Source organism: Castanea sativa, chromosome 6, assembly GCF_040712315.1.
Source record: "Castanea sativa cultivar Marrone di Chiusa Pesio chromosome 6, ASM4071231v1".
Classification (NCBI taxonomy): domain Eukaryota; kingdom Viridiplantae; phylum Streptophyta; class Magnoliopsida; order Fagales; family Fagaceae; genus Castanea; species Castanea sativa.
In genome coordinates, this window is record NC_134018.1 from 26,210,805 (window position 1) to 26,229,636 (window position 18,832).

The window sequence follows — 18,832 nt, forward strand, 5'->3', positions numbered from 1 at the left end:
ACCTAAACTAATTTCTCAACAAATTTCATGATCTGATGCATATTTCTCGTATCTTGGTCTCTTTTCTGCTTAGCTTTCCATTTTTCTTCGTGGTCTCTGCATCATCTTCATCTATGTTCCTCTAATCATCTTCTTCTTCTTTTTCGTTTTTTTTTTTTTTTTTTATGTCTTTACTGTTTCTCAAAGATTTTGAGTTTTGCTTTGGGTGCCCATGTGATGACTGGCCAAAAGTAAGGAGATGACTTGCTTTTTGAAATTTGAAATGAGATAAGACTCAATGGAGGTAAACATGTAGAGGAGATAAAATCGAGATAAAATCAAGATAAAAATAAGGAAAGATAAATTGTAAAAGTAAAAGTGAATGAGTGTAGGTGAAAAAAAGTCGAGTTATTAAAAACAACTAGTAAGTTACCCGTGCAATGCACGGATAATATTGTAATATTTTATATAAGATGATTTTAGAGAATGTTGTATATGTATTATAGCATAGTTGTTATAAAATTTTATTAGTAATGAGTTCATCAAAAAAAGTAACAATTATAAATTGCATACACATATTTATTATAATTATTTAATTGAAGTAATGAAAAAAAAATCTTTGGAGAAAAATATAGAATAAAATTTCTTATAGAATGTGTCTTTTTCTCTCCTTAATTCTAAAACAAAATACACATCTCAAACACCCACGGTGAATCACATCGTTTACAAAACCCACAAATTTACAACATCCGACGTTGACATCAAAATCATAATTGCCATTGTCACTCAATATAAAACGTAAACCCTCCTTCCTTGGTTGTAGCCAACTCAAACGGGGTAGAAGTAGATAAAGCAACAATGTTAGAGTTACGTAGATGTCGTCGAAAGATAAAAGGTAAATGACATCATTTTTTGTCTATGTGTATTTGACATGGGATAGCATGAATGGCAATAGGTAGGTATATATAAAGGGTTAGAAGTGCAAGAGGTGAAAAGAGTGAATTAAAATGCAAAGTGTTTTGTGTGTATGTGTGAGAGATGAAATGTCTTCAAACATTCAACCAAATAATACAAAGAATATCTTTTTTTAATTAGAAAAGTCTTAAAACATTGAACCAAATAAAACTAAAAGTCAATAATTAATTTGTTCTTATCTCTGACGTGAGTTAAGGTATTTCAATTCTCTTCATAGAGTGCGCCACATGGCAGAACCTCATACTCTCCCATATGAGGTCTCTGCTTTTATATATATATATTGATTTGTTGGCATATGATAGTTGAAAATTGAGACACATGTACCAAAACAAAAATAAAAATGTTATATTTATAATATTTTTACAACATTTTCACAACAAATTATAAGTTTCAGGTTGTTATGTGTTTTTATTGATGGGGTAAAAAAGTAATTTTAGTGGTCGGTTCAAATTAAAACAAATAACAAATAACCACCTAGATTTATTATAAAAGCATTTTAGAAAATATTGTGGATGTAGTACATCTATATAAACTTGATGTTAATAATATTACAAATTTTACTATATAACTATTAAAATTAAAGTATTACTAATAAAAAATTATTTTAATTTTAATTATTATGTTTTTAATTAACATTATCAATCATATTAATTGTCATATCAATTTGTATATATAATGTAATAAAATTTGTATTGTATTTTCTAAAAAATATTTAGTTATATGTATATGTGTGTGTGTGTGTAGCAGTAATTTCAAAACGGTACACCAGTATTGACCGATACTGAAATATATCATTCCTTTGACCAAAACAAAACAGTCTTTGGTACAAAATTAACTCCCTTGCCCAAAATAACTCTTCGTGCTCTCTATTCCTCTCTATTATTCTTGTACTTTCTTTATTTTGATTTTAATTTTAATTGTTTAAAACCCCAAAATTTGTTTTTTATTTTATTTTTAATGAGATAAAAATTGGTGAAATCTATAATGAGAGAATAACTCCAAATTTGAAATGGAACAAAGAGAAATTTGTCTTTACCGTTGGATTTTATATTTGACAGGGCTCACTCATCCTGATAAAAATGAGAGAAATGGAAGAATTTTAAAGCAGGAGCCGTTAAAAATTTGGTGAGAATTTAAGAATTTAATAGATGGGGATCTTGTTTAGCTCTGAATCTTATAAAGATCCAGGTCTTGACATCAATACCCCCACTTGAAAGACAGCCTTCTCCCAACATGTTACTGGTTCTGATACAAAGATGCCTAGATCGACAGAACTCGTTTAAGCCTTTCAGCAGCATCCATCCACTTATTCTAACCTTTTACTCAAAACAAAAAAAGAAGCTTCCACTTATTACACATAATTTTAATGACAATATTTTTCCCCCTCCTCTCAGAGAGCAGACGTAATAAAAGCCAATGGCTTCAATAAAATCTACAGCAATGTACATCAAATATCAAGTACCATTGGAGGATACTGGAGAGCATCATCTTCAAAACTACTGATGAGTTTGTACCAACTGGTAAGCCAAAGCAACTAGCTTTTAACATGACTTAAAACAATTTTGACTAAAGAAACCTACCAGGCATGAATATTATATATAGAATAGTTTGCCACTTAATGGCCCATTTTATCATACAAGTTTCACAATGCTTCCGTGAGAGTAAAACAATGACCGGACAGCAACTGGAAGCTTTGAGAATATTAAATTCCGATTGTTCAAAGATCAGTTGTACCAAATTTCCATTTAAAATTGACAGTCAATAGCATACATTTCATTAATGTTATTCAGGGGAAGCAAAACTTTCCACCATGTCATCAGGCACCACTTGCGTATAAACGGGTCCACTCCTTTGCTGAAGGATAGGTGAAAACAGAAAACAACAAAAAGAGAACATATTAATTGAACTCCTTTAATTGGTGTTACAATATCAACTAATTTTGAAGAAACCAATGGAAGTGGAGACTCACAACATTACCTGTTTCAACAGCTTCAGCCTCATTCGTTTTCCAATGCTTCGCAATGTTCTCAGAGAGTGGATCATCAGGGTTCGGAGCACTCAGAAGAGCTTGAATGCTAACAAGAAACAATGCCAAGAACTTCAACATTATCTATTTCCGTTTTTCTCCAGAAAATCATATTCTAAAAGATCACTTTAAAGAATTCAAACTCTTCGCCCAATAGAAGCAAAAAAATTATCCAAATTCATATATTGTCCCTTTCTCCACAGGTGGTTTCAATTTTCTCATATCTCGCTGTCAGTTCTAAAACTAGATTGAAAAGAGACGGCTAAATACAATTAATAGCTGGAGAAAAAAAAAATTACAAAGAAGTTAATGTGCCAAGAATATTTCCCATTGGGTTTAGGAGAGAAGATTCCAGAGAATGAAGATAGAGTACTTATATAAGATCATAATCAACTATACCTCAAAAGTACAGTTCGAATTTGAAGAGCAGGACTCCATTTGTCTTTCAGAATATCAAGGCATATCCTCCCAAGCTGTATTGAGAAATTTTTTCCATAAGAGGCACAAGATATACTTACTTCTGAAACCTAATTTGAGTACAAAAGTAAAACCACGCATAGCCTACCTTGTCAATGTTAGGATGATATATTTTGGTGAGAAATCGTACCTGTTGGAAGGAATATGGTTAAACACTACTGAAGCAAATGCACACAAGTTTCACAAGGGAACTTCACAAGAGAGCTTCAACACATTATAGAAGCAAATGCACACCAGCAACCATAACCTTATGTATTTTTGGATTTGTATATATGAACAAGTTACAAAAACAGAAATACATTTATCAGACAATGCATACAACAATTCTATCAAATTAAACACCAGAGGAGAGACAGCCACCCATGTTCATAAGAAATAAAAGTTTTATTTCATAAAAAAAAAAAAGTAATAAAAGTTCTATAGCACCTGTCAACCTACTACAACCCTCTCTTATCTGGGCTTAAGACTTGCTATGCAAAAGGATATAACAATAAAGTATGACAGGGCAGGTTTTATTCAGCCAAAAATAAAATGGTATGACTTGTGCCAAGAAAAAAAAAAGGGGGGGGGGGGGGGGGGTATGGCTCAACTCCAGTTTATAATTCTCCTGTTTCCTTCTATTTTAAATAGATGAATGACACTTGGAAAAAAAAAGTGATCCAACAGTCAAAAAAAAAAAAAAAAAAACCAACTTAATCTTTTTAATTTTCTTATCTTTCTTCCTCCTCTTCAATCTGCAATGTCACCATCACTTGAGCATGTGAGAAGGTGACCCATCGCTAATCGACGTCTGAGGAACGACAGCCAGCAGCGGCGCAAGGCAACCAAAAGCATTTTTCTTGGGTTGAGCGTCATGGTGGTGTTGCGGGTCTGGGTTTGGGTTACAGACTGTGGCATCGTGGGTCACAGTGGCAGAGATTTGGGTTGACGTTGGGTCGATGGTTCACGGCAGTATAAGCAGCAGGTCACTGGTGTGAGGAAAAGCTGAAGTTGACGATTTGAGCTGCCGGTGGCTGTGATTTGTGGAGTCTGGTGGATTATGGTGGCAGTGGTAGGTGGTTTTTGGTTTCAGTTTGGCTAATTTTTAGCCTTTATATTTGAGATATTAGGAGTGCAATTTATTGGTTTCACCAAGCGAAATTGATTGAAAATGGGCAGTCTATTTTCCTATAATGCGATACTGGGTGTGTTGGTAAGAGCAAATATGATTAGTTTGGCCAAGGCTTTCTAGGCTCAAGTGATGGTGGTTACATTGCGGAGTGAAGAGAAGAGGAAGAAATATGAGAAATTACATAGATTAAGTTGGCTTTTTTTTTTTCTAACCATTGGATTACTTTTTTTCCATGTGTCATTCATCTATTTTAAAATGGGAAGAAACGGAGAATAATAAACTGGAGGGGAGCCTTACCCTGCCACTTCAAGGCTAGTTATTAGAATTTACTTTACATGGTATGAAACCATAAAGCACCTCAATTTCACTGCAACAACCGGACAAGTCTAGAATGAATAAAGAATCCCAATCAATACCCTGGGTCATATCAACAAGTTCACAATAGTTATTACTACCATGTTTATCCCATAACCAACCAAACCATCAATGATTCCATCCCAGGTCACATGGGTATACTCCAAAAACAAAATTTAATTCTAAATAACCTAAAGAGGGGGGGGGGGGGGGGGGGGGGAGTGTGATTCAGAGTGATAGCCCAGTGGTGTTGGCACCCTCAGTGGTTTCCAATGTCTAGGGTTCAAACCCCATCACCCCGCTCCCCTACTACTTAACTTGCCAAAAAAAAAACCTAAGAGAGTTTCAACAAGATACAATTCCAAGCATCATAAAAACCATGGAATCATTTCTCAAGACCAACCCTAAATTCGGTTCCCAAACAACTAGATAGTCCACCTACAAAGGATGTTCTAAATCACAAGCCAATGACGATCTGAATCATATTTCTTTCTCACATATGATATGGTATTCTGCATTTTAATTATGGGATAAAGGTAGAGGAAGACAAATATAATAAACAAAATACAGTAACAAAGAAGCACACAATATCTACAACCACTTTCATGAGAAGCCTCAACATCAGAAATAGATGCATCCTACATAACACTGGATCAGCTGATCAAATAGAATTAGGTTGAGTGCTCCCACCCTTCCCCCTCCACCCCGACCCCTACCTCTGCCGCAAATTCTTCATGTGGTTCCTAGATAATTTCCATTTGCCTGGAACAATAGATGCTTTGAGGGAACGGAACGGTCGACTCTTGAGATTAAATCTCTCCTCCTCCACTCTTTATTTGCTTGGTGTTCTGCTTTCTTTTCTTTTTCTTGCTCTAATCTTTTTGTTATGCTTGATCATTGTAATTTTCGATCTTGATGTAACTCTTTCCATGTACACTCCCGGTGCACCTAGGGCTTTTGTTTTATGAAATATCGTTATTTATCAAAATATATATATGTATGTATATATATAATTTCTATTTCCCTTCTTTCCCACAACATCTTCCACCACCGCCTTGTCCAAATGCACAAGCCTTCCCATCCTATGCTCCCCAAAATTTTCTCCCCACCCCACAATATTTCTTCCCTCCACATCCTATCCCTCTCCAATAACCTTTCTACTGGCCAAGTCACCATACACCGGCCCAACGCTCCCTAAACTTAAAAGATTTGAACCCCAAACCTTCTACATTACAACATCCACCAAAATCTCTTCCCAATTCCCATACTACACAAGCTAAGCTTCTCCTAAATCAGCGGGGACAGTGGGGAACTCTGCATCCTTTCGTATTGACCCAAAGGCATTTTTCTTGGCTTTTGATGGGGGTCGTATGGATTCATATTCCATCACTGAATAACAGGGCAAGCATCATGGTTCTATTCGGGTTGGTAGATTGGATCTGGATTCAATCATTGCTGCTTGGTAGAGTTATGCCGTTGGGATTTTAGCAAGCAACATTTTTTCGAATGGTTTCATAAGACTTAAAAATATTGGAGTTTTCTAGTAGGTCGAATAAGGGTGGTATTTTTGTGAAAATATCAAAGTATCATAATGGGGCAAGACATGGTTGTCTGCGTGTCCCAGAAGGATTTAATAAGGGTGGCAGGGCTTTTCTTAAAGCGAAGTTACGTGATTTTTTCTTGGGAAAATCAATTTCTAGGCCTAGGAAGCAGGTGGTTGCCAGTGGTGGTTGGTTTGAAAAAGCCACTGGCAATCCAAGGAATCAAGTTTGTAAAGAATTTAATGGGCACGTGAAATCAAGAAGTGATTTATGTTTGGAGAAGTAGTTTCCAAATCTTTCTGGCAATTTACATTGGCAAAAGAGATTTGGGGGATTTGATTTTATTCAAAAATCAAATATTCCAACTCACTTCAAATCTTGGCACCCCATGCATGTGGCATCTGTTAAGTGGACCCATGCTTATTTTTCTTTAAAAATTTCTGCACCTTTAGAAGGTTTAGGCCAACGTTTGGTTAGTTGGGCCAATTTCGTCCAACCCAAAGGTGCAAACACTGGCCAATTCTTTAAACCATCTGGGCTCAGGCCTGCTTTTAAACAAGACCAACACGACCAACTGGCAAAAACCCAACAGCCCAACCCGGTGTTTTTAACCACTTGGAGAAACAGAGCCATCTAAGCTCGTGGAAGATGGGTGAAGGATCAGGCTCCCACGACTCAGCTGAGAAGCCACCAATGGTGTCTTTGAGTTCCGGCAAGGTGGGTGGGGTATTTCCAAGGTCCGACGAGGGCCTCGATGTTGCTGTGGCTGTGGCTGTGGCTGGCGGCTCTTCTTTTGTGGGCCCACCAAGCAGCTGTGCCAAGATGGGGTAGGTAGTTCTTGCAGCTACAGCTGTCAATAGTCCAGCTGTGGGCTGTCCAATCACTGGGGCTGAGGTGGGTTGCTTGTTTTGAGCTCCGATGGGCATTCCGACTTCACCAAACCTGTTGGTTCTTCAAAAGTGGGTTCTCTGACATCGATATTTGTTTTCGAGTTCTCCGATATGCTTTGCCATCAATAGTTGTTGAAACAAAACCGATTCTCTCCTCTTTTTGAGCTGGTTTTGGATTCAATCGAAGATGACACTCTGATGTTGAATTAAGACAATTCCCTGGGGTCAAGTAAGGCTGAGGAAGATCGAAATTCTTTGGATTTTGTACCTCTGGCTCAATGGGATTCTTATGAGGGTTTGGATTTAATGACAAAGGAGGGTGAACTAGAGGGCACTTTTGTGGGGGATGACTTGGAACCTTCAGTTTGGGTGAGAAGGATGATTAAGGGCTTCCTAAATTCGTGGGTTTTTCTATTGATTCCTGTGAGAGGCAATGTATTTTTTTTTTTTTTTTTGGGATAAGTAATAAAGATGTATATTCAAGATAACTGCCTTATGCAGAAAGACATAAGGCAGAGAAAAAATATAGAGAGGAGAAAAAAAGAAAGACAGAAAGAAAGAAAAGATTCTAATTACAAAGGATAGAGCTAAGAAACATAGGGAGAGAATCACTAGTAGTGAGTCCCAAAGCCCTAGACCAGTCATAAAAGGAGCCACTGAAAGAAGCCAATAGCTGGTCATCAGAACTTTCCATGTCCTCAAACGTCCTCCAGTTACGTTCCCTCCAAAGACACCATATTAGGCACAACGGAGCTAACTTTCAAATGCTAGACGAATGTTATCCAGGCCAATTCCACCAACCAAAGAAAGTGTCCACAACCGATCTTGGCAAGACCCATAAAATCCCAAACAATCTAAAAACCAAACTCCACAACCGGTAAGCCTTACCACAATGAAGCAGCAAATGATCCACTATCTCCCCATTACAACGACACATAATGCATCAAGCAACAAAATCCCTTCCCCTACCCCTCAAATTGTCACCTATAAGGATCTTATCCCATACAGCAGTCCATACAAATAAAGAAACACGCTGAGGAGCCTTCACCTTCCAAACACCTTTCCAAGGAAAGATAATGGGTAAGGGACTTCTTAACTTATTATAAAATGATCGGATATCGAAATACCCATTTTTCATCAACTTCCATCACATACGATCTCCATTCTCAGTATGAGGTAAATTAGAACCCAAAGTATGGAAAATTCATCCACACCACCCATTTCCCAGTCATTTGGTCTCCGAATAAAGCGAACATCTCAACTTCTTCGATCCTCTATCCCCAACTGTTCAAGAAAGGAGGCTACTGATGCCTCTTTATTGGAAGCAATCCCATACACACCCGGATAGGTCAAATGAAGTGGAGAATCCCCACACCATTGATCTGTCCAAAGCTTCACTCTATCCCCCACCCCTACCTCAAACCGAATATTTTTGCTAAAATCCACCCAACCCATTTGAATACTTCTCCACAACCCACACCCATATACCCCTCTATCTAGCTTGGAAGTCCATCCCCCCATTCTTCCCCAAATTTAGAGCTACAACCCTTCTCCAAAGCCTTGTCTCAACCCCAAACCGCCATAACCATTTTCCTAGTAGGGCTTTATTAAAAGTAGTTAATTTCCTTACTCCTAACCCACCATTTTCCAAAAGTGCACACACCTTGTCTCATCCCATCAAATGTGTCTTGGAATCCCCTCACAAGAAATCCCTTTGCAACCTCTCAATTTTATTAGCCAGATGCATAGGGATAGTAAAAAGGGATAAAAAGTAAGTAGAAAGACTAGATAATGTACTCTTAAGCAACGTCAGTCTTCCACCTTTTGACAAATACATCTTCTTCCACCCAGCCAGCTTACACTCAATTTTGTCCAAAATAGGATTCCAAATAGTAGGTGACTTGTGGGACGCCCCCAATGACAAACCAAGATAAGTCATAGGCAAAGATCCAATCCGTCAACCCAAAATCTCTACCAAGACATGGACATTAGGAACCTCCCCTATGGGAACCATCTCGCTCTTCAAAGCATTAACCCTTAAACCTGTCACAGCCTGGAAACAAAGAAGAAGCATCCAAACATGTAGAATTTGTTCCTCATCTACATCACAAAACGGAATCGTATCATCCGCAAACAAAAGATGCGAGACACATACCCCTCCGCCCCGTCTACCATCAGCCCTAAAACCTCGAAGTAAACCAGCCCCTTCAACTCTTTTCATCATCCTACTAAAAACCTCCATCATAACCAAAAACAACATAGGCAAAAGTGAGTCCCCTTGTCTCAATCCCCTCGAACTCCCAAAAAACAGTTGGGGACCCATTAAACAAGACAGAGAGATCCACTGACACCACCTCACCCCAAATCCCATTCTCTTCAACAAATCTAGAAGAGCCTCCCAATTCATATGATAATAAGCTTTCTCAATGTCTAGCTTACAAATAACCCCCGAAATCTTACTCCTCACCCTACTATCAACACACTCATTAGCAACTTGAGAAAGTGTGGGAAAGAAAAGCTGCAGCAGGTAGTCATCGTCGTACTGTTTCTTCAACTAAAAAAGATATGAGGGAATTTTAAGGAACTTAGTTTCTACTGTTAATTATGATGGGCAATCTGGTAGACAAACCAGAGGGAATGTGAATTCCATTGAGATGGGCTCAGATTGTTGTCCATGAACTTGAAACTCTTATCTTGGAATGTGAGAGAATTAAAAAATTCTCATAAGAGGGATACTGTGAAGAATTTACTCAAGGAGTGGAAGTGTGATGTCGTGTGTTTTCAATAAACCAAATTAGACTGTACCAATTCTTCTATTGTGAAAAGTCTTTGGGGCAAACCGGGTAGCTTTGAATGCCTTTCACACAAAAGCAAGAGTTCTCTTGGCTTGGGATAAAAGGGTGTATGAGAAAATTGATTGCGTAATTGGTAGTTTTTCTGTTTTTATCTTGTGGAAGGGTGTGGCAAAAAGGGATTGTTTGGCTTTGTACAGGGGAGTATGGTCCAACTGTTGTTGGTCTTAGGGATGCTTTGTGGGCAAAACTTGATAGTGTGAGAGCGAGGAGGAATTCGGCTTGGTGAGTCTTTGGTAATTTCAACATCATCAAATATCCAATAGAGCGACTTCGTTATATTTCTTTTAGTCCAACCATGTTCAAATTCTCAGACTTTATTGAGAGAAATCTTTTGGTCAATCTACCTTCGGTGGGGGTGAGTACACATGGTTTCAAGATTATGAGAATCCTTATATCTATGTCTAGAATTGATAGAGTTTTGGTGTCAGTTATCTGAAAGGATCACTTCCTGGATGTGACCCAAGGGTCTCTCCCTCATGTGGTATCAGATCATTGTCCTCTTCTTGTGGAGGCTAAAGGTATGTTGAGGGGGAAAGAGTTTCTTTAAATTTGAATATATGTGGCTTAAAGGTTTATGATCATGTGAATTGGAGTGCTTTGTTTTACCTTATGGAGAGGATGGGTTTTGGGGGAGAAGTGGGGGTGATGGGTGAAGGCATGTATTTCTACAATACGTTTTTCAATGCTTATTGATGGGCTCTCTAGCTGATTTTTTTGGTAGTTCTCGTGGTCTTCGTCATAGGGACCTTTAATCTCCACTCCTTTTTCTTGTGTTGGTGATGGAGGTGCTGAGTAGGCTATTGAAGAGGACAGAAGAGGGAGGTTTTCTTAGTGGTTTCCAAGCAAGTCCCAATGCGCAAGGAGGTTTGCATATTTCTCATTTTCTGTTTACTGATGATACTATTCTTTTTTGTGATGCATCCAGGGAACAATTATTATATATTCAGATAGTGTTGATTTTCTTTGAAGCTATCACAGGCTTGAAAGTAAGTGTTGGTAAGAGTGAGATTGTGCCGAGGTTGGGAATTTGGATACTCTGGCTCATATTTTATGTCGTAAGGTTGGTTGTTTACCTATGAGTTATTTGGTTATGCCTCTTGGGGCTCACTATAAGGATTCTTTGATTTGGAACCATATTATAGAAAGGATGGAGAAAAGCTATCGGGTTGGAAGCAGTTATATTTATCAAAATGAGGTAGGCTTACTTTATTGAAGAGCACTCTATCAAGCCCTCCCACTTATTATATTTCTTTGTTTGCTATTCCGCAACATGTGGCAGATAGATTAGAGAGGATTTAGAGGAATTTCATTTCAGGGAAATTTGCTGAAGTTTTTAAATATCCGCTTGTTGCTTGGGAAAAGGTTGTTTGGCCAATGGAGGCAGGTGGTTTGGAAATCCAAAGAATTAGGCTGTTTAACCAAGCTTTGCTTGGGAAGTGGCTATCATGTTTTGGAAAATGAAGTCACCCATTTATGGTGTCAGGTTATAGCTACCAAACATGGGGAGGGCAGTGGAGGTTGGTGCACTAGAGTTGTTAGAGGAACTCATGGTTGTGGGATGTGGAAGAACATTAGGAAAGGTGTAGAGAGTTTCTTTGGTCATGTGGTGTATATGGTGGGAGAGGGAATTTGCATTTGGTTCTGACACGACCCTTGGAGTGGTCCTATTTCTTTGAAAGATTTGTATTCGGAGTTGATTGCCTATGTTGTGGCTCAAAATGCTTGGAGGTAGGAGCGGGAACTTAGTTTTCCGTCATGACTTTCATGACTAGGAGAGATTTTACTCTTTCTTCGAGCATATCTCCTCCAAATTACCAAGGGGGGAGGGTGATGATATCCTGATTTGGCAATTGACTCGTGGTGGTGTTCTGTATGTGCACTCTTTTTAATATTTCATTATCAGAAGCCCCTTCTGTTTCTTTCCTTTAGCAGAGCATCTGGTGTGTTAAAGTACCTAAAAGGGTGTCTTTCTTTTTATGGATAGCTATCAAGGGTGGGATTCTTACAATCGATAACCTTGTTAAGAAGAACTTGCCTCTGGTTAATTGGTGTTGCTTATGTTGGTGTGATGAGGAAATTGGGGATCATCTTTTGCTCCATTGTAAGCATGCTCATGCTTTGTGGAGTGAATTCTTTCTTATGTTTGGGGATGAGTGGGTGATGCCAAATACAATTGTCTCTCCTTTTTTCATGGAGGAATTTGTTGGGGACTCATTCTTCAAATGTTTGGAATATGGTACCTACGTGTCTTATGTGGTTAATTTGGAAGGAACGCAATGCCTGAACATTTGAGGACATTGAGAGACCTGTTGATATATTGAAGTCTTCCTAGCTAGGACTTTCTTTCAGTGGTCTCGTATTTGGGGTTTAGGCATTGTATTATCATGTCTGATTTCTTTATTTCTGTTAGCTATTCCCTTTGATCTGTTTGTATTCATTTCAAGTGCAGTGAGTTTACTATCATAAACACATTATACTTTTCTTATCAATAAAACCTTTATTACCTATAGATTGAATTCAAGCCTAAGGCAAAGTTGGCAGAGTGAAAATTGGGCAATGTCTTGATTTAGCCAGAATTCAAAACTAACCTATTTGGCAATTCAATCAATTGAACACCTTCAAATATTTTATTTAAACATTAATAAAAAAGGTAATATGGAGCATACTTCAAGATAATTGGGCTCTTCATAAAATGATTCGGCTCAAAAGCATATGCAAAAGGGACCTGCATAATATAGGTCAAGTCCAAGCTTGATCTAGAATATGAACACTCTAAATCTGCCCCACAAACTCAAATTCTTACTCTTTTTGAGCAGGGCCTGCAGTGCAGAACTTAATAAGCTATCATAGGCCAGCCAGCCAGTTAACCTGTTTAGTTTGGGAAGCCTTCAACTTAAGATCCTCTATAAAACCTAGCCAACAAATACTAATGGCGAATATAAGCCAAAAGCTATCACAATATGTTGATTCTAATCCTCAGTGCCCTCTTTGCTTTGAGATTTCTAACAGTGATATAAATACCCACTTCTAGTTTTATAACTACAGGATCTAAGGGCTTCTTTCATACAAGTTTTGGATAAATCAAGTGAAATATAGATAGGTTTTAATTCACATTAAAAAGGAAGGCAAACTCTCCCTTAAAACACTGTAGTGAAAAATTCAAATATAAATTAGATATTCAAATTAAGCATGGAAATCAAGCTCCAAGTACATTCCAATTTCAATAGTGACATACAGGTCATCAAAGTAAAGTGCATTTTTTAATATACTAAGTCAATCTTGATCTTCATGTCTGCTAAATAGGGCATATTACCATATTCTTGGTGAATTGTGGGTGACCATGATTCCATATAATTATTTTTTTGAGAGAGAGGTATTTGATGATTCCATATAAGTACACTAAGAAATAATGACATATACAGTATCTAGTATAAAACTACTAGTCCAAAATACACAGTTGGTCCCTAAACTTTCACTCATGAGCAATTTTTTATTTTATTTTTTTTGAGATAGGAGAACTTCACTCAGATTACTTGCACATCACAGAACATACTATATGACAATCCTCATTGTTAATCAAACTCCTGCGAGCAATTGACCCCACCAGCCAAAACACTGTACCAAGAAATTCATGGGCTTTTCACCCCTAAAGGGCTAAAAGCAATTTATCCTCATGGCCAGGAGGCTCTCATGAGCAATTTTAATTCTTGAAATTTAAAGTGGTCACTTTTAGTCCCTAAAAAACTTCAAGTTATCGATTTTAGTCCCTAACAAACCTAAAGTGATCACTTTTAGACCTTGTGGATTGATGACATGTCAATTAGTTTGGCCACATCATCTAAGGGACTAAAAGCAATCATTTTATATTTCAAGGACTAAAATGCTCATTTGCTAAATTTTAAGGACAAATAGTATAATACTGAACTGCTAAAAATCAATTTCATGCTTGGTTTTATGTGACAAATCACAAACAAAATCAATGCGTTGCTTTAAATGGCATCTCATCTTGCCTAGATGGGGTGAGGGGTGTTCCTTGAACTTTTAGTGTCTTCCTTATGTAGGCATCATATATAGTAAATGGTAATAATAGAGTTGTAACTAACCCCTAAGGGTTAAAATACGGTTGGTGACCACGCCTCAAGAAGTGGAGGTTACTCATTCAAATCTCCCATTCTCCTTCCATTGGGGGCATAACTTACTATAAAAAATAAATAAAAACTAACTAAAACAACAAAAAGAAAAGTTTGTATAACTAATCAACAAAAAATTTTAAATAACTTCAAATCCAATATATTAAATATTCCCAAAATTCTTACCAACACATATATTCCCATGGATGCCAGCATGTATTATATTGAAAACCCAAACCAAACACTACATTAGTGTCATACATATTCTTTCTAGAGAAATGCACGGTCCTAAGCTACCACTGGATTGAAGCACACTCAATAACCTAAATGAACTCCATTTTTTAGCTATACCAACCAATAAGGCATGGCATATCACCAAATTCCAAGCATGTTTCAGCACAAAGGATAAATTAAATGTATGGAACAAAATGAACTTAGACATTACAATGTACAATAAGAACAGCAACAAGAATAACATGTCTTTAGCAGGTTCTAGCTATTAGGAATTGTAACCACAATATGAAATGTGCCCCATTTTTCAAAGGAAGGCAATGGCCAGATGTACAATAAAAACAGCAACATCTCATAAATGAAGGAAAACCAGTGTAGATGGAAATGACCCCAAATCAAAGTACCTTAGGAGCAGCCATTGGATATTCTTCAGGCAAAAATAGTTCCAATTTGAAAACTCCTCCTAAACAGATATTTCAAAAAGGAGAACACATCATGTCACATAAAAAGTACAAATTAGACTATGGAGAGAGAAATGTAATAAATGTGAATTTCTTGACATATCATATATCCAAACATAAACAACTGCCAATCTACTATCACTTATTAATTAATCTAGAGCTCAACCACAGGAAAAACCAAATCATTACTCAACACACAAAAAAGGAAACTTTCTAAAATGTTAAAAGTATCACAACCATAGTTTTTTTTTTTTTTTTGGGTAAGACGAAACCATCACAACCATAGTATAGATGGGTCTGTTATTGGTTGGTGCAACAGATGTGTCAATATTGACCTTTAAAGATGCTTCCTCATGCAGCAAATCACTGAATGCTGTCAAACTCCAGCAGAGCCCACAAGGCAACAACCATTCAATATATTGTAAACATGGTTCAAAAGGGGTGGCCCATATAATCATTATTTATAAAGGGATTTACTAACGTGTGCCCTTAGGGCATATATTAGTAATCCATTTTAGGAAACTTTTATCGAAAAACGAAAAAGTATTCCACTGTTTTGACAGCTTTTTCAATTTTCTATAAAAATTTTCCCAAAATGGATGGTTAATATGTGCCCTCAGGGCACACATTAACCGGACTCATTTATAAATAGCAACTAGGTGTTCATTTGGCATGATTAATTTTGCCAACTTATTTTACTATTCAATTTATTTTTGCTACTATTTATGGGCCCCACTACACTTTTGGTATTATTCATGGGTCTTACTGTACTATTTCAGCTAACTTTTACCTTTATCTACAGTACTTTTAGCAAAAAAAAATTCAATTTCAGCAAAATAAGCAGATCCTAAACAAACCCTAGATCCATCATATACTTTGCTCATTTTTTTAAAGGCCTTACATTTAGGTTATGAGCTGAATTTTTAAGGGCAGTTTACATCTAATTTTTATTTTTTTAAAAACATATATAAATGATTAATATATTGTCAGGGCAATTATTAAATGGGGCAAGAGCAATAGCACTTTGGTACATCAATATGGTAATACTTTTATATTGTGTTCGACAGTTTGCTCACACCACGTGTTCGAACCCCAAATGCCAAGCACCATAGAAGGTGATGATACCACTTGGGCTATCACTCAACCCCCAGATGCTTAATTAGATATAATGGATAACTTAAGATGGTGACTCAAATTTTCCAGCCAAACTACTTGACCTTTATGATGATTAAAAAAAGAACATGTAAACCATGGACCACTTTGCAAAAAATATCTTACAATGAAAATTTTAGTATTCCCACGCTAGATGCATTTCTCTTCTACACCAAATATAGAGCTAGAACATTCAAATGAACATACCATAGCTTTGAAAATTCGGACACAACAGTATTGTTTCCAAAAGCATTTTTCTATTATATGGAAAGTGGTATTATCACCTCAAAAATATATGTTCTTCCGGACCTTTCCCAAAACTGTCCAAAAGAATCATTCAAAAGTGCATATTTGACAGCTGAAAACAACTTAAAAACGATCAACTCTTTAAAATACTTCCAGCATTCAATCTCAGAAAACAAAAACATCTTCAAGAATGTGTAGCCAACCAAGATAGAATACTAAGGTAAATATTAAGTCCAAATTGCATGCCATACAGCTAGTTACCTTCGTATGGAGACTGTGTTGGGCCGAGGATCATTACATTAAAATATCGCATGTTGTCCTCTGATGGAGAAGCGCTAATTCCCGGTGCTGAACAATAAATCACAAATTAGATCCCAGCAAACCCTTAAACCTTCACCCTCACAATATAATCAAAAACATCATAGCACAACTACATTATATATCTAAATTCTTTCCAGTGAATTGAACACCCAAATAGAGAATTTTTGTCCGCCAGCTTAGCGGCTTTTCCTCCCACCTGACTTGGGTGCAACAAATAATGATATCACCCAACATACCAAGTCTATCTATCATCCCACACACAGTAGGCTTTTGAAGAATCTTTCCTCTTCAATTATGCAGAATTTACCGAGGTTGTCTCTTACATTCTCAGGAGGTCAAGCATATGCCTTAACTGCCCAGTGTCCATCGGGGGGAATGGATGCCATGGCCCCCTGGCTTTTAAAATTTTCCTCTATTACCCTATTAAAATATAAGTTGGGTCAAAAATTTCTTAAAATCCCAACTATCATTCATTTCAATGAAGAAAAAAAAAGATGTCATTTCACACCACTTTTTTTCTCTAATGCCACTTGTACATCATTTAAACAAAGAGATATAATATAGGCTCCCCCAAAAAGTAGAGAAACAAATTTCATATCTAATAATAGAAGACTTTACCTCTTGATTTCACCAGAATAGGGTAAAAGCAAGATGATTTTTCCATGATTTTATCTTAAAACCTTTGCCACCTTTACCGTCCATTATAAATATTTCATAAAAAGTTATGCTTCCAATTTATTATATTTTATCTTTAATTTCTGTTTTCAATTTCATTAGAAGAAAACATTGGAGAACATCTTAATGAGCTAGCTATTTCTAGAAATAATGGGTATTCTCTTTTGTATAACTCTATATATTTGCGCTTTTTTTTTTGGTTAGTTGAGCACTAATAATATTTTCTTTGGGGTCAGTTGCTTAGTTGGTATCTTCTAACTTCTGGGCTGGTTGGTTCTAATATTTATTAAATTCAGAATTGTATATGTTGAAACGTGTAAGAGTTTTTGATATTGCATTTTGGAATGTGATCACAAATAATGGGAGCACCTGTATCTTAGAAATTAATAAAGGTGTATATATATATATATATATATAATTAGGTATATCTAAAGGAAATTTAGAGCTTTTTTTTTTTTTTGGAAACGAATTAGTAAATAAAAAAGAAAAAAAAAAAGCAAAATTGAATAATTTGAGATTGTAAAGGTACAAAAAAAATAGAGATAGAAAAGAGATAAAAATAAGAAGAAAAGCAGTAACCTGGTTCACTTAGAAGACGCTGAGTTTCCTGTAGGATGAAGAACACAAAATGATTAAACAAAAGATTACAGTTGTATGGTGTGGTGGTGGGGATCGAGTGATGAAGAAACGAACCTTGATGATTCTTCGGGGGAGATTACTGTTGGCCATTTTTTTCTATTGATTTCCAGACCAGGCCCACGCTGTTACTACCACTATTGCAATTGCAATTACTTTTTAAAATTAAGACGAAAGTGCCGAGGGCGAAGACGAAGACGAAGACGAAGAGGGCTCGATTTCACCAATTTCTGCCCTTTTTATATTGCGCAATACCCCCTTTTCTTTTCTTTTTCTTTTTTTATTATTCGGCCGACCTGTGATTTTCGCAATTGTTTTGGGCTTTTGAATTTTTTTTTTTTTTTTTTTTTCGCTAGTAACCGCGAAGATCATTTCTTATCAAACATTGCAAAAAATTTAGCATTTATCATTTTAAAATACTACTTTTTTTAATTTTAACACTTCATTTTATAATATACTAAACATCAAAACTTTTTTTTTTTTTTTTACAACTTCATTTAAATATTATTTCTTTATAATTTTTTATTCATTTTTTGTTTTTATTTTTTTTCATCCTCTTTCTCTGGTCTCACTGTCTCCCTCTCTCCCTCTCGGTCTCGCTGTCTCTCCCTCTCAATGACCCACGCCGATGAGACCGATCAACTCAACGATCCACGCCGAACGCAGACCCACATCCACGCCGGTCACATAATCTTAAAGATCAAGTCAACGAACCCAGACCCACAAAATCGCCGAAGCTCATCGTCGGAGCACATCAGACCACGACCCAAAA

At 36.7% G+C, this 18,832-nt stretch overlaps 1 protein-coding gene across 1 annotated transcript; it reads right to left on the minus strand.

Moving 5' to 3' along the window:
- Positions 1 to 2,514: 2,514 nt before the first annotated feature.
- Positions 2,515 to 18,358, minus strand: LOC142639112 (ubiquitin-conjugating enzyme E2 36). Its single transcript, XM_075813209.1, has 8 exons — positions 18,118 to 18,358; positions 18,004 to 18,031; positions 16,690 to 16,776; positions 14,974 to 15,032; positions 3,546 to 3,587; positions 3,380 to 3,453; positions 2,932 to 3,029; positions 2,515 to 2,808 (listed from the first exon to the last, which is right to left on the minus strand). Exons 1-8 carry the CDS (start codon positions 18,151 to 18,153, stop codon positions 2,771 to 2,773), a joined length of 462 nt encoding a protein of 153 aa, XP_075669324.1. The 5' UTR covers positions 18,154 to 18,358; the 3' UTR covers positions 2,515 to 2,770.
- Between the last annotated feature and the right edge of the window lie 474 nt (positions 18,359 to 18,832).

What these genes read in the sequence shown, in the direction of transcription:
- LOC142639112 (XM_075813209.1), bottom strand. Translation starts at nt 18,153, where the DNA reads ATGGCCAACAGTAATCTCCCCCGAAGAATCATCAAG. An exon ending in ATCCAATGGCTGCTCCTAAG is followed by an intron (nt 3,588 to 14,973) that starts GTACTTTGATTT and finishes TCCTTCCAACAG; the next exon opens with GTACGATTTCTCACCAAAAT. An exon ending in ATTCGAACTGTACTTTTGAG is followed by an intron (nt 3,030 to 3,379) that starts GTATAGTTGATT and finishes GTTTCTTGTTAG; the next exon opens with CATTCAAGCTCTTCTGAGTG.